The 15,723-nt window shown below is 38.2% G+C and overlaps 1 protein-coding gene across 1 annotated transcript; it reads left to right on the top strand.

The window, feature by feature from the left end:
- The first annotated feature begins 1,898 nt into the window (after window positions 1–1,898).
- LOC126298534 (26S proteasome non-ATPase regulatory subunit 9) lies at window positions 1,899–3,750 on the top strand. The gene has a single exon (XM_049989895.1). The coding sequence runs from the start codon at window positions 2,257–2,259 to the stop codon at window positions 2,869–2,871; it is 615 nt and encodes a 204-aa protein (XP_049845852.1). The 5' UTR covers window positions 1,899–2,256; the 3' UTR covers window positions 2,872–3,750.
- Window positions 3,751–15,723: the final 11,973 nt, after the last annotated feature.

Here is a 15,723-nt window from a genome sequence, read left to right as displayed (position 1 = left end):
TTTCCCCCCAGATCTCTATCTGGGATTATGTCACGGGAGGGACGATGGTGACCTCTGGTTGCAGTACTGTGTACTAGGTAGTTGGACTCCGGACCTCATGGTGAACAGACTGGATAGAGATACTGCCTCAAATTGTTTAAATAAAGACAGCATGCAAAATAAAGATTTACCTCCATCCTATCCAGCACAGGCTGAGTCCTTTTCCCATCAATTCCAAGGAAAAGGTGGCGGTCAGAGGAGGTAGCTCAAGTGACATACTTTACCGCCAAAATTGTTCTGCAATTTTCTAAGGTTACTGGAGGTAGCCCAAAAGACTTTTTTTCCCGCCATTTTCTTAGGTTGGTGGAGGTAGCCCAAGTGTTCTTTTTTTCCTGCCAAAATATGAACTTCCCGCCATTTTCAGAGGGAGGGGGAGGCGGTTATGTTAGTGGAGTTGACCTATTTTCCCGCCAAAATTTGAACTTCCTGCCATGATATCATTGCAATATTGCCATATCTATTGCCACCATTTTGAATAAATTTGGCAACAATGCAGCATGGGGCAGAGCGAACCTTGTCCCAGTACTCCTATATAGTTAGAACAAAGTCCATTACACCAAAAATAAAAAATTCGCTGATGTATCTAATATCGAAAAGTTTTGGCGATAATGCTACATATATTCTCCCATGGTCTGACTTTGGTTAACTTCAAATATTGCACACAAACATGGCCCTTAACAAACTCTACCAGCAGAGCATACAACTGCGAGAACCTCATTGTTCTGGCTATATCGTCACCCATTAAAGCATACAAAGATCTGTTTGTAAATTTCGTCGTAATATCCATAAAAAACGGCAATGCAAGACAAATAGTAAACCTCCAGCTATCAACATGCTGAACAACAATTCCAAAGGCGAAAACAAATCGCTAGTTTATAACTACCGATAATCTGATAAATTGCTAACAGAGCTCCGAAGAGGCAATTCCAATAGGAGGCAGACATATAATGTACAATGCCTGACAAACAGAACTGCATCAGTCCAATCACACATGAACACCACTACAAAGTAATTTCGAAACATCAACATTCAACATAAAAGAGTGTTACTACATGCTATAAAACGCGATCCATTTAGAATACGTCGTGACTGTAGCTCGAGTCGTTCAGACATGACGTCACACAACACACCACTGATGTCAACTATAAATGCAAGCCTGAGCACACGTCTGTGCAACGTCAACGAAGCGGTGTTGTGCCTGCCAACACAAACACATGGAGCCCAAGGCCAGTATTACACCGTTAAAAGATATTTGTCAAAGGGTTCGTAAAATTTCTTCGAGCAAACTAATTCACTGGAGGTATTAAACGATCGTAAAATTTTTCATCATAGTTGTTTGGGAATGGAAGCCGAACAATTAATTGCCTGCACGACTGCATTATCATGTTCGTGGCGAGCGCATTGGTTGAAAAGAAAGAGAAATGGAAACCATTGTGGGTGAAACCATGGATAGCGAGAAGTGAAGCTACAAGTGTTCCCCAGAATTTGCTTCTTAAGATACAGTGCGAGGGCATAAAGGACAACGAAAATTATTTGAGAATTTGGGGAGAAACGTTTCAATTTGCCTTCATGAAAGTGGCCCCTCATATTGGCATAAACAATACTCTTTTAAAAAATAAGATTTATTAATTTCGTTCGACACTAAGCTCCCCAGGTCTTAACGGTATCCACCAGCATCAAAGTATTTTATAATTTTTAGATCTGACACTCTCATCACTCATTTTAACACACTATTCTTGCAGACGGCCAGTACATAAAATTAATAAAGCGCGCCGAAATACTCGGCATATTCCTCAGTTTTTGCCAACCTGTATGGGTGGGAAAGTCGTTCGTCCAATAACCATTCAGGAAATATATGGCGTGGTACTGTGCTTACTCACAGTTATACGGAAGGTAGCCTTTTCCTTCAATATCTCTTCCTGGTTTTACTCCTTCATCATACAACTGTATGTTATGTAAATGAATATGATTGTTAGTATTTCGTAACCGTTTTGTAACTTTTATAGCATGGCGACACTGTTTTATAGCAATTTACTTTGATGTAAATAATATCGTTGAAGGATAGTAAATGTCGAGTTGCAGTGGCTTGTGTTTTGTGTTGGTAAATAAAGTGAAATGTGAAGCGCGTGGCAATGTATTTTGTCGCTAGTGGCATGTAATTTTCTGCAGTTCTAGTTCTTTGAGAACGCTGGTTGTCATTACACAGTTGTCCACATTATGTCTATGATGGATACGTCGAACGAAGTATCACGAGAAGAGGTGCTGCAATTGATTGCAGAGAAAGAGAGTATGGAAAAGCAGTTACTTTCTTTATATTCTGTGTTATCAAAGAATGGGGTTGGAATGACAGACCCTCTCGTTGATTCAGAAGACTACCCAAGGTCTGACATAGATGTGTATGAAGTAAGAGCAGCAAGGCAGAGAATAATATGCCTTCGAAATGATCTAAGAAACATGATGGTAGAAATTGAAGAAAAGCTGCATGCTCTCCATGCAGCATCGAAAGACAGTATAGAAATGTGTGTTCCAACAGAACGAGCAAACACACAGCCTGTCGCGAAAGTAGCCTGGGTTGCTGCACATTCCCCAGCAGATCGTGCAGGCCTTATTGAAGGCGATGAAATAGTGGAATTTGGTTCACTCAATAGTAGTAATTTTAGGAGTATTTCAGATTTTAGCGTCGTTGTTCAGAATTCTGTTGGACGGAAGATAAACGTGAAACTTAAACGGATGGGGAATTTCGTAAACGTTCACATGATTCCTGCATCATGGTCGCCAGGTGGTGGACTTCTGGGTTGTAAAATCGTCGAACTTACAGAAAATGCGATGTGAATGTAAACCTCGAAGTCCAGTTTTCAGACAATTATGTGATACTCCGTTTCGTGCGAATGGAGAACTGTTTGTGATATATCACTCCGAACACTAGTTCTGTGTGAAGATTTTTTTCTCCCCATTAAAAACGTCATTCACTGTATTGGAAATTATTTCAACGTGGATTGGAGAATTTGAATGTTTATTGTAGACACCTCAGCTTATTATTTGCCCCCCTTGTTGGTTAAAATGCTACTTTCATAACTTAAATGAATATACTGTATTCAGTCTTGAAACAATTGTGTGTGAAACAGGTAGTAAAGCAGTATAGTATTTACAGAATCAGAAATAAGTCGAAGATTTCCGTAGTGTTTTCCCGCACTATTCATTTTGATCCATATGAGTAGAGTGCAATAAAAAGTTATAGCAGCAGTTTCTTAACTAATCGAGACACAAAACGCATCTCCGTTATTAAATTATAATAACAGACACGCAGATATTACTGTTATTCTTCATGTAATCAATCGTGTGAATGTGATACAGCTGTTTTCCCTTTTGGGAACGTTTGAGCTGTGTAATGACTTGCAAGTTTCCTGTGCAAATGTATACTTTCATGTTATCTCCTCTACATGTATTAAACTTCACTTATCTATACAGTTTCACTCTATAACTGTCAACATGAATTTTCTAGTGTTTGTAGAATGTGAATCAATGCCTTTGAAAATGCAAAAAAATTGTTATCTGTAATGTATGTATGTAAGTGTTGCAGTTTTTTCAGTAGCAGCAAACGTAATAAAAGAATTGGGTGTAAATTACTATAATTGCTCTGTTCAAGCTGTATTGTACTGTTTTAAAAATGCAAAGTGTTGACAAACAAAAATAAAATAGTAACTAGCTGGATTTATGATATTGTTCCCTTTATCCCCAAGGATTCTGATCGTAAATGGACTTAATCATTAAATTATTGCATTTCTAAGTGACACATGTAACTACTTTTCAACATTCAATTTGATTATCCAAAAATATTGGATGTGTTCATTTCAGAATGAAAATCTCATTTTTTTGAATGTACAAAGGGTGATGGATGTGCTCTGCCATTTATTTTGTTGTGATGTAAAAGAGGTTTATGTTACTTACATCTCGGCCACCAAAAGTTTTCAAGAATGTAATAAGACATGTGCGGTGTGAATTCAAGAATGTAGTGAAAAAACTTGTTCAGAGAACTGGGTAAATATTCCAACCACTGTCTCGGTATATTTATTCCTGAATGAGATTTGCTGCAAATAATGTCTCTGTTTCTAACCAATAGCACACTTTTGCAATTAGTTGCAGCAACTATTAAAAACTTGGTTTCAGATAAAGCCCAGTTTAAACAGAGTTTGAAATACCTTTGGTAGGCAGCTACCCCCCCCCCCCCCCCCACACACACACACACACACACACACACACACACACACACACACACACTCTCTCTCTCTCTCTCTCTCTCTCTCTCTCTCTAAATATGAGTATGTAAATAGGGAATGCTAATCATTACTGATGCTATGCAATGGAAGTAGGTTCCAGCAGCCTCATCTATGAATCCTGGTAGCATTGAGAGATAACAAGAAAAGCAGCACTAGGTACTATTCTGTTGATATAAAATGCTACCTTAACAAATCTGTATTGCTGTTATATTGAATGAATTTTTTATAGTGGTGTATAATAGTATTTTGTTGTTGGATTGATATAAATAGATTTTGAATTAGGTACAAAAGTGGAAGATTGGTGCAGTGATCATTCCGTGACAAGTCAACTGAGCCATCTCGCCCACCCTCTCAGGTTTTAATGAAACTTCTTATTTGTGCTCCATGCAGGTACAAGGAGCAATATCAAGTTTTTATCAGGATACCTCTTCACATGTCCATCTTATGGTATCTAATAATTCTGATTGAAACTATTCAATTGTCTCAGAAAATTTATTATGTTTTAAAGGTTTGAAATGTTTTTTGGAACTTTTAATGCTGTTCAGCACTGTTAATTGTTATAATAAATAATGTTTAGGTTAGAAACCAATGAATAAGTGCTGACAAACATGTTGAATTTCTGAGGAAGTGGCAACAGTTGAAAATATCGTGAGCAATTTACAGATATACAGGTATTGATGACAAAACTGAAATTTGATTAAAATATTAAACAAATAGACTTAATTAACAGGATTAAAAAAGAATGGTATTAAAACAGTTTCTAAATACAGTAAGGGAATGAAAACTCTCTTAAGATAGCAAATGCATTGCTCATTATTGTGGAAATTATGGTAATTATCCCTTGAAATGCAATATTCAATGTAATAGCATATATTAGTTTTATGCCCTTCAAAGTAAAATACAAGAGATTGAAGGGTATATATTTCTTCCTGCCTCAATGGTTTTTTATTTAAATGTAGTGTCTTCTTTCCCAGTCCTTGTACTTTTTGCTATATAATCACCAAATATCATAAGGAATTGATAAAAATATTGCATTTTATTTTCAGAATGTTAGAAAGTGTCATTTTGCACAACCACAGTGATAAAACATCAAAAATTTTGAAATGCCAGAAAATGAACATTGAGAGAGAAATTGCGAAACATTGGTAGTAATACTTACCTCCGCCACACACCATCAGGTGGCTTGCGGAGTATGGATGTAGATGTAGATGTAGATACCTTTGTAGAGCAAATAAGCAAGCTTAGTTCTATTACAATGTACTATGGTGGTAAAAAAGAAAGGTTTTTGTGGTTTAGATGTAGATGTTTATGTGGAATAACCCACAGATTTTGTTCCTTTTCAATGTCATCTATGCACAGTCGCAGGAGTGAACCATTTACCAGGCATTGCTAAATAAATTCATGCTGTGTGGCAAATATTAAATTGCATTATGACACGAAAATATAAAGAAGGTACTTATTGCAATCTGTTTTGTGATTCTTTTCCTTCCATTCACAGGTAACACATGAGAATAAAAATTGCTGTCGACTTTCCTGGACCAATATTGTCGTCTTGGATCCCTTGTGATCCCCATCGAAAATAATGAATGGGGCTTTATAAGATCCATTAGTGACAAATAATTGTTAAACTTTTTAGAGAAGGCTTCAATGAGAAAGTCAGTGATTTTCTTTGAGCACTCACAGTTCATGTTTTTCGTTATCCCAGTCACATATTTCTGGCTGTCAAACAACATGACTATCATGCTGTCCTCCTTTTACACTCAGTAACCATGATAGCCTAACATTATTTTGTATATTCCTTGCACTATGAGTCACACTAGCTTTGTATTTGTTGTGAGCATTGATTGAATTCTCGGTATGGGTTTAGATCATTAGTCTGTTCTAGGGTTTATTTCTTTTACTTGTTCTTTCTCATATCTCTGGTAACACTTTGTTCATAATAAAAATATAAAGTTGCACCATGATATGGAGTCCATGTTAAACTATAGTCTCTCATATAACTGGGCGGGTCAGAAAGTTAAAAGGTAAGTAGGAAAGGGCATACCACCTCCAACAGGAGCATACCTAGTTAAGCACTGTCATATTCAAACCAACCTTTGGGCTGAGAACAGTTTATTTAAGACCAACTTATGGAAGATTACTGTGTGCTGTACTATGACAAATTATGTGATCTTACTCTTTTTGAATTTTCACAGATTGTTATATGCAAATATTTGTACAAAAAAATCAAAGGGTGAATATTGAGTGTGTAAGATGCTGCAACCTCAATAGAGCATTTACACTTATGAGCCAAAACATTGTGACCACTCCCACCACAAGACTGAATGAAACCTGGCATTGTGGCTTTGTGATCCAGTGAGGAAAGTATACAAGGGGAACAGAGACAAATGGAGAATCATTGTAATTATGATACTGGCCACAAATGGGGAAATCCTTTGACATAAGCAACTTTTACCAGGGGCAAATTGTTATGGCCTGGCACTTGGGAATGAGCATTGAGTCAAGAGGAATGTTCAATATGAGTCATCGGATTTGGCCACTGACATAATATTAATGACTGCTGTCATGAGACTTTTTTGCAGATATTCACAGTTTACTGGTGAAACCAATGAATATGAAGCTAAAAAAAAACTGGTTGTGGTGACAGCTTGATCTGTAGCTGAGCCCGAGTTCTAGGTTAAGTTGGAAGGTGACTGTTTGGTTGTGAGTTGGTGAAACCAATGAATGTGTGACTAAAAAGGAAAAAAAAGCCTGGTTGTGGTGACAGTCTTCTTTGTAGCTTAGTCCATTTTAGAAAATTATCACGTTATACTTGCCACATAGTTTACAGCAGTTTTCATATGTTTCCTATGTCACCAGTTGAAGTTAATGACTCACATTGAACATTGCTCAATATACATGAGCATCCAGGAAATAGCGACACTGGTCAGCCCTTTGCGTGCTATTGTTGTGAACTGATTTAAGAATGGTGAAACCATGAGTACGTGACAAGGGGCTGGATGTCCACACCTCATCACAGAATGTGGACATCAAAGGCTTGGTCACTTTATAAAGCAGGATAGGCAGAAATCTGTGGCAGGTCTGACGACAGTTTACAATTGTGATTCAGGCACAAGTGTCTTGGAGCATACCATTCAGCACACACACATCTTAATGTTTCCATATTGACCCCACAACATTGATAATTATGATCTCAGTTGGTATAAGATCATTGAGATTTGACAGTGGATTGATGGAGTTGTGTCACCTTGTCAGATGAATCACGTCTCTTGTTACACCAGCTCTGTGGTCGTGTCCTGTTACACCATCAGAAAATTAATATTACCCCAGGCTATCATTTGGTTTCTTTTGTCTACTGGTGGTATAATAATGACTTACCTTCCTCAGGCATGGATCTATATTCTGTAATAATGATAGAGGAGTTTCGGTACCAGCAATTCAGAAGCATAGACCTCAATTTGTTGATCCTAGCTGAAACTACTTGTTTAAGTAGCTGTGAACTTAGTATTATTTTTAACCCACATGTCAACTACTTCTCTCTCTCTCTCTCTCTCTCTCTCTCTCTCTCTCTCTCTCTCTCTCTCGATATTTCCCATATAGAAATAAGCTGCTGTTGCATATGTAGTCTTTTATTTTTAAGATATGGATTCCATTTTAATATGGTGGTCACTTACTTTTGACAGTATAGAGTGTGAGAACAGATAATTTAGCCCTCTAACATTATGATACATGATGGTAAGCTTACTCAAATAATTTCTTTAGTGCCTCACACTTCACAGCTTTGAAAGTATTTGTTTGAATAAGCTATAGTCTGTGTCTTGAGTACCTTCACGTCCAAATAGGAGCTATTGGCACAGTACTGATGTAACCCCATCCAAAGTCAACAACAACCTAGTCAGTTCATGGTTAACTCACCTGTTAGCATTATTCGTCCAAGGTTAACATGCTCTGGCAGAATCTCAATAAAGCTCACATTTGTGGATGAGGTTGCTGCACCTAACTTATCCATGTCACTTCTGATTCTGATAATGAATCCTTGCCCCCCCTCTTTTCTCTACTTTACTCAAATCCCCTGTTATCTTTCCATGGCTAGCACAAGGTTGCGCAACACTTGTGACCCGATACTGTCTTGCAGCTTGTCCATAAAAACTCCTACCTAGTAGCAATACATTCCTTTTTTACTGAACTCTATTTTTGGCCTGTCTCTTAAACTTTTATTAACGGCCTGCTGTGCCCTGCTTTCGCTGCTGTTGAAAGAGGCTGCTCCTACTCAACAGCAGCAGGCTACATCTGATATTGATCTAAATGGTAACAGAAGTATCTAAACTATTCCGTTTGCACTCCTCCATGTTACCTTTTCCCATGTTTCACTTTCCTGTTGCTCCATCAAGTGCGCTGTTTCAATTTTTGCTGCCCCAGTGTCTGCCTGGAAGGCTTATTTTGATTTAGGGTCCATCAGGGCATTAGTATTTTTTGATAGAACATCAGTTGTTAAACAAGAAGATTATAATAATAGTTCTTAAAATTTGTGTTGTATTGTTTTAAACAATCTTATGAAACTGGCGAAAAATTTATTGTGTCTATGTTAACAATACTACAGGCTGTGCTCTTTTGGAAAGCATTACAACAAAAATCAATATTGCTGGATCTTCCAATGGAGGTGATCAGTCAAACAGAATCAAAATGGAAAAGCAGTGATTGTCACAAAAAGAGTTATTGTATCTTGAGTGAAATTTTCTAAGCGATTGCAGTGAATGTAAATGGACATCTTCTTCAACAGAAATGAGATTCGTTCTCATAATAAATACATAAGGGAAAGTAATGGTAGTTGGGGGTTTACTGTCTCATTGATGATGAGTTCATTAGAGACAGAGGACAAAAGTGGATTGGAGAAGGATGGGAAAGGAAATCGGCAGCATCCTTTTCAAAGGAACCTGTGTAGCATTTGCCTTAAGTGATTTACAGTTCCTGTTGTATTCATCTCTTGGTCTCCCTCTACGATTTTTACCCTCCACACTGCCCTCCAATAGTAAATTGGTGATCCCTTGATGCCTCAGAACATGTCCTACCAACCGATCCCTTCTTCTGGTCAAGTTGTGCCACAAACTTCTCTTCTCCTCAACCCTATTCAACACTTCCTCATTAGTTATGTGATCTACCCATCTAATTTTCAGCATTCTTCTGTAGCACCACATTTCGATAGCTTCTATTCTCTTCTTGTCCAAACTATTTATCGTCCACATTTCACTTCCATACATGGCTACAATCCATACAAATACTTTCAGAAATGACTTCCTGACACTTAAATCTATACTCGATGTTAACAAATTTCTCATCTTCATAAACGCTTTCCTTGCCATTGCCAGTCTACATTTTATATCCTCTCTACTTCGACCATCATCATAGCAAAACTGCTTTACTACTTTAAGTGTCTCATTTCCTAATGTAATTCCCTCAGCATCACCCGACTTAATTCGACTACATTCCATTATCCTCGTTTTGCTTTTGTTGATGTTCATGTTATATCCTCCTTTCAAGACACTGTCCATTCCATTCAACTGCTCTTCCAAGTCCTTTGCAGTCGCTGACAGAATTACAGTGTCATCGGCGAACCTCAAAGTTTTTATTTCTTCTCCATGGATTTTAAAACCTATTCCGAATTTTTCTTTTGTTTCTTTTACCGCTTGCTCAATATACAGATTGAATAACATCTGGGAGATGCTACAACCCTGTCTTACTCCCCTCCCAACCACTGCTTCTCTTTCGTGTCCCTCGACTCTTATAACTGCCATCTGGTTTCTGTACAAATTGTAAATAGCTTTTCGCTCCCTGTATTTTACCCCTGCCACCTTTAGAATTTGAAAGAGAGTATTCCAGTCAACATTGTCAAAAGCTTTCTCTAAGTCTACAAATGCTAGGAACGTAGGTTTGCCTTTCCTTAATCTTTCCTCTAAGATAAGTCGTAAGGTCAGTATTGCCTCACGTGTTCCAGTATTTCTACGGAATCCAAACTGATCTTCCCCTAGGTCGGCTTCTACTAGTTTTTCCATTCGTCTGTAAAGAATTCGTGTTAGTATTTTGCAGCTATGACTTATTAAACTGATAGTTTAGTAATTTTCACATCTGTCAACATCTGCTTTCTTTGGGATTGGAATTATTATATTCTTCTTGAAGTCTGAGGGTATTTCGCCTGTCTCATACATCTTGCTCACCAGATGGTAGAGTTTTGTCAGGACTGGTTCTCCCAAGGCTGTCAGTAGTTCTAATGGAATGTTGTCTACTCCCGGGGCCTTGTTTCGACTTTCAGTGCTCTGTCAAACTCTTCACGCAATATCGTATCTCCCATTTCATCTTCATCTACATCCTCTTCCATTTCCATAATATTGTCCTCAAGTACATCAACCTTGTATAGACCCTCTATATACTCCTTCCACCTTTCTGCCTTCCCTTCTTTGCTTAGAACTGGGTTGCCATCTGAGTTCTTGATATTCACACAAGTGGTTCTCTTCTCTCCAAAGGTCTCTTTAATTTTCCTGTAGGCAGTATCTATCTTACCCCTAGTGAGATAAGCCTCTACATACTTACATTTGTCCTCCAGCCATCCCTGCTTAGCCATTTTGCATTTCCTCTCGATCTCATTTTTGAGACGTTTGTATTCCTTTTTGCCTGCTTCATTTACTGCATTTTTATATTTTCTCCTTTCATCAATTAAATTCAATATTTCTTCTGTTACCCAAGGATTTCTACTAGCCCTTGTCTTTTTACATACTTTATCCTCTGCTGCCTTCACTACTTCATCCCTCAGAGCTACCCATTCTTCTTCTACTGTGTTTCTTTCCCCCATTCCTGTCAATTGTTCCCTTATGCTCTACCTGAAACTCTGAACAACCACTGGTTCTTTCAGTTTTTCCAGGTCCCATCTCCTTAAATTGCCAACTTTCTGCAGTTTCTTCAGTTTTAATCTACAGGTCATAACCAATAGATTGTGGTCAGAGTCCACATCTGCCCCTGGAAATCTCTTACAATTTAAAACCTGGTTACTAAATCTTTGTCTTACCATTATATAATCTATCTGATACCTTTTAGTATCTCCAGTGTTCTTCCATGTATAAAACCTTCTTTCATGGTTCTTAAACCAAATGTTAGCTATGACTAAGTTGTGCTCTGTGCAAACTTCTACGAGGCGGCTTCCTCTTTCATTTCTTAGCCCCAATCCATATTCACCTACTACGTTTCCTTCTCTCCCTTTTCCTACACTTGAATTCCAGTAGCCCATGACTATTAAATTTTCGTCTCCCTTCACTATCTGAATAATTTCTTTTATTTCATCATACATTTCTTCAATTTCTTCGTCATCTGCAGAGCTAGTTGGCATATAAACTTGTACTACTGTAGTAGGTGTGGGCTTCGTATCTATCTTGGCCACAATAATACGTTCACTATGCTGTTTGTAGTAGCTTACCTGCATTCCTATTTTCCTATTCATTATTAAACCTACCAACATTTCTACGGAATCCGAACTGATCTTCCCTGAGGTCGGCTTCTACTAGTTTTTCCATTCGTCTGTAAAGAATTCGCGTTAGTATAAGTCACAGCTGCAAAATACTATCTACTAGGTCCCACTATATCTAACTTTAACCTATCCATTTCCCTTTTTAAATTTTCTAACCTACCTGCCCGATTAAGGGATCTGACATTCCACGCCCCGATCCGTAGAACGCCAGTTTTCTTTCTCCTGATAACGACATCCTCTTGAGTAGTCCCTGCCCAGAGATCCGAATGGGGGACTATTTTACCTCCGGAATATTTTACCCAAGAGGACGCCATCATCATTTAATCATACAGTAAAGCTGCATGCCCTCGGGAAAAATTACGGGCGTAGTTTCCCCTTGCTTTCAGCCGTTCGCAGTACCAACACAGCAAGGCCGTTTTGATTATTGTTACAGGGCCAGATCAGTCAATCATCCAGACTGTTGCCCTTGCAACTACTGAAAAAGCTGCTGCCCCTCTTCAGGAACCACACATTTGTCTGGCCTCTCAACAGATACCCCTCCATTGTGGTTGCACCTACGGTACGGCTATCTGTATGGCTGAGGCACGCAAACCTCCCCACCAACGGCAAGGTCCATGGTTCTTGATGACTGACTGTGCATTTTAACTGCTGTCCTTCCAAATCCAAGTCTTTTGTCTGAAGTATTGTGTCACCTGACTCATTTGTAAATAAAAAGAGGCAGTGGCTCAGTCATGGAGCATTTACTGCTTGAATGTCAAAAAATTGGTGTTCATTGTAGCAATAGCAACTGGGTTGCATCTTACAGAAAACTTAGAAGATTATTACATATCTTTTTTTGTATAATATATATTCACATAAATCTCATGAAAAGACCATAAAGATTGCTCTTCCCACAAATTATTTGTGCTGGAACAAGAAAGGGGGGGGGAGTGACAATTGTACACAAAGTATTGTCTGCCTCACCACAAGCTGGTAGGAGGCCAGCATACCTGTGAACACTGGGTTGTATTCCAATATGCTTCAACATGACGTTAAACCTACAATTGTAGGAAGACATTGGAGGGTCGCCTCAGAAGGCAAGAGATGAAAAATTAGGCTGGGACATGTTGCTATATCGACATTATAGTCATGATCTTGCAGTAACTACTTTTCCTCTGTACGATCTACTCTTAGAGTTTTTACAGAGCACCAGGGCTGAGGTTTACAACATTGTCAAACAAGCTGTACATAACTGGCTCAGACATCACTTAAATTAGGAAATTCACAGCAAGACAGAACAGCGAAAGTTTCATTGACATTTAATAATTACTGAATCTACGAGAAAGGATTCTAACAATTTCAAGAGACATGATGGCAGAAACAAATTTAATGTAAAATAGCAAATTTTGCTAATGTGCAACAACTGTTAATTTTGCGACAGTCTCCATTGTCGTGCTCTGTGTGATATAGCCACTGTCAGTCATGGAGTTGAAATGGAGCTGTGTCCTTACGATGGATGTTTCTCCCTCCATAATACAAATTTCGTTACAGTAAGAACAGTATGCAACTGATGTTTATGAGCACTTGGAAGCTACAGGGGTACAAAATTTTGAAGTAAACATAAGTATCATCGATAAAGAATGATACTGCTCGATCAGATCAAGAGTACACTCTCTTCTTTCTTTCTTTTTTTTTTTTTTCTTCTTAGCATTAATCCTGTCTTGTACAGAGTCTACTGTACTCAATATTAGGAAAATTTATTTTATTCAACAAAACGGCTGGATGTCCTTGTTGTTGCCATAGTCATCAGTTACTGGAAGGCCCCAGAATATGACCAAACAATTTTCTAGACTTAATGTATTTGACAAATAATTTGCCAGTTTAAAAAGTGTTTGAGAAAAATGTTGATTGGAAGCTGATTTGACAAACAAGTTTTGCTGTTTGCACATGCATTTGTCAAACAATAGCCAGTTACTTGCCTGTTATGTATAACATCAACATATCTGACAGGTGGAGCAGATTCTGGAGCTTTAATGTTTGTATCCATCATTGCACCTCCTACATTGTCCAGTAGTGTCAAGATACTTCTTGACATGATGCACACAGCGTGACAGATGTTTCAAAAGTGAGTTTAAATTTGACAGACTTGTCTGTTACATATGTGTGCTTGTGCAACAAAGATGAGGATAGAAAACAGAAAATTTGTCAAGGGGCCTTAAAGGGAGGGAACTCAATTGTGCCACCTGTCTGTGAATTGTGTAAATTTTGTTCTGTGTATGATTGTATTCTAACTGCTTCTGTATCATATTTTCTGAAGTAGAAATTGGGACCAGCCCAGCATTTTCCTAAATGAGTGTGGGAAACCCCTTAAAAACCACACTCAGTCTACCCACTGCACCAGCCATGGACCATAATCTGCCACATGGATTTGATCCTAACTTATCTTCCTGTCTTGCAAACTTGCCTGCTGTACATTCTACTACACAAGCAGATCAAGAATATGACTCTTCATCTAGAATAAAATGATAATAGTAGCAATTCGAATTCTTGGAGAAAGAAACATCAGAAAATGTTTGTTTCCAATCATAAACTTGTAGGATTAAAACAATGAAAGTCGTTTTAATGCCACAACACAATACAAAAAATGTGTTATGATAAAATAAAAATAATAATGGTGTATTATCCATCTATGACACTAACTTAATTTTTAATGTAGTTGATAATAAGATACTGTGATATTATTTGACTGAAACCATTGAATGCACTAATAGGACTGTTATGGTGAATGTAATATGACTGACACCATTTCCATAATAACAATATTAGCTTGTGATCAGTTGTTGCTACCCACTCCAACGAAAACTAATTTCCTAAATGAAAAATCTGTTGTAGTGAAATAATTTGCACTTATAATGTCTGCACAGGAATTTCAGAAATGAAAATATTTTCTCAAAAAATAAAAAGATAGTGTTGAGGTGACCACTTTCTTGTGGGAGGCCTGTTATGAGCACAGTGTATAGAAAAAACTGGGGATAAGCTACAGAGTGCTGTCAGATACCGTGTTGAAAGACTAAAAGATGAAGCAATAAAGACGAAATATCAGCTGAAATTTAACAATCATTTTGATGCACTCATTGAACAGGTTGGCACTGAAGTCTGTGACAAATATGGAGGAGAGGTCTGGATCTCAGTGACTGACACTTCAAAAGAAATGATCAATGGTGACCCAGCTGACAAGAAGATCTGGTTTGGAAAGGAATTAAATGATGCCTCGTAATGGAGACAGGAAGCCAGGAGCAAGTGGCAAAGGGAGACAGATCTGCTGCAGGGTAAAGGGCAATTTGAGGTGGTTCGAAGAGCTCCCCAACCAACTTGAGAGGAGCAAAGAGAAAGTATGTTGAGGACATCATTGTTGAGGCAGAAGCAGAATTTAAAGGAACCACAACCAGGGAAGTGTCGCAAAACATGAAGTGTTTTAGCAATTTCAAACAAGTTTGTCAAGGACTCGACAATACTGACCAACAGTAGTAAAATTGCCAAAAGGTGGAAGCAGTACTTCGACTAACTTTTCAACTTTGATGAATCTAAAGTACAGTTTGATTTCCAGTGTGTAACCACTGCTGACCCTGATTAACAACTCACTCTCCCCACCCCCACATTAGGTGAGATCAAAACATAAATCAAATAGCTTAAGAAAAAGAGCCCCGATGAAGGTGGAATACATCTACATTTATACTCTGCAAGCTACCCAACAGTGTGTGGCGGAGGGCACTTTACATGCCACTGTCATTACCTCCCTTTCCTGTTCCAGTCGCGTATGTTTCGCAGGAAGAACGACTGCCGGAAAGCCTCCGTACATGCTCGAATGTCTCTAATTTTACATTTGTGATCTCCTCGAGAGGTATAAGTAGGGGG

This window comes from Schistocerca gregaria, chromosome X, assembly GCF_023897955.1.
Source record: "Schistocerca gregaria isolate iqSchGreg1 chromosome X, iqSchGreg1.2, whole genome shotgun sequence".
Taxonomy (NCBI): domain Eukaryota; kingdom Metazoa; phylum Arthropoda; class Insecta; order Orthoptera; family Acrididae; genus Schistocerca; species Schistocerca gregaria.
This window is presented reverse-complemented; position numbering and strand designations above follow the sequence as displayed.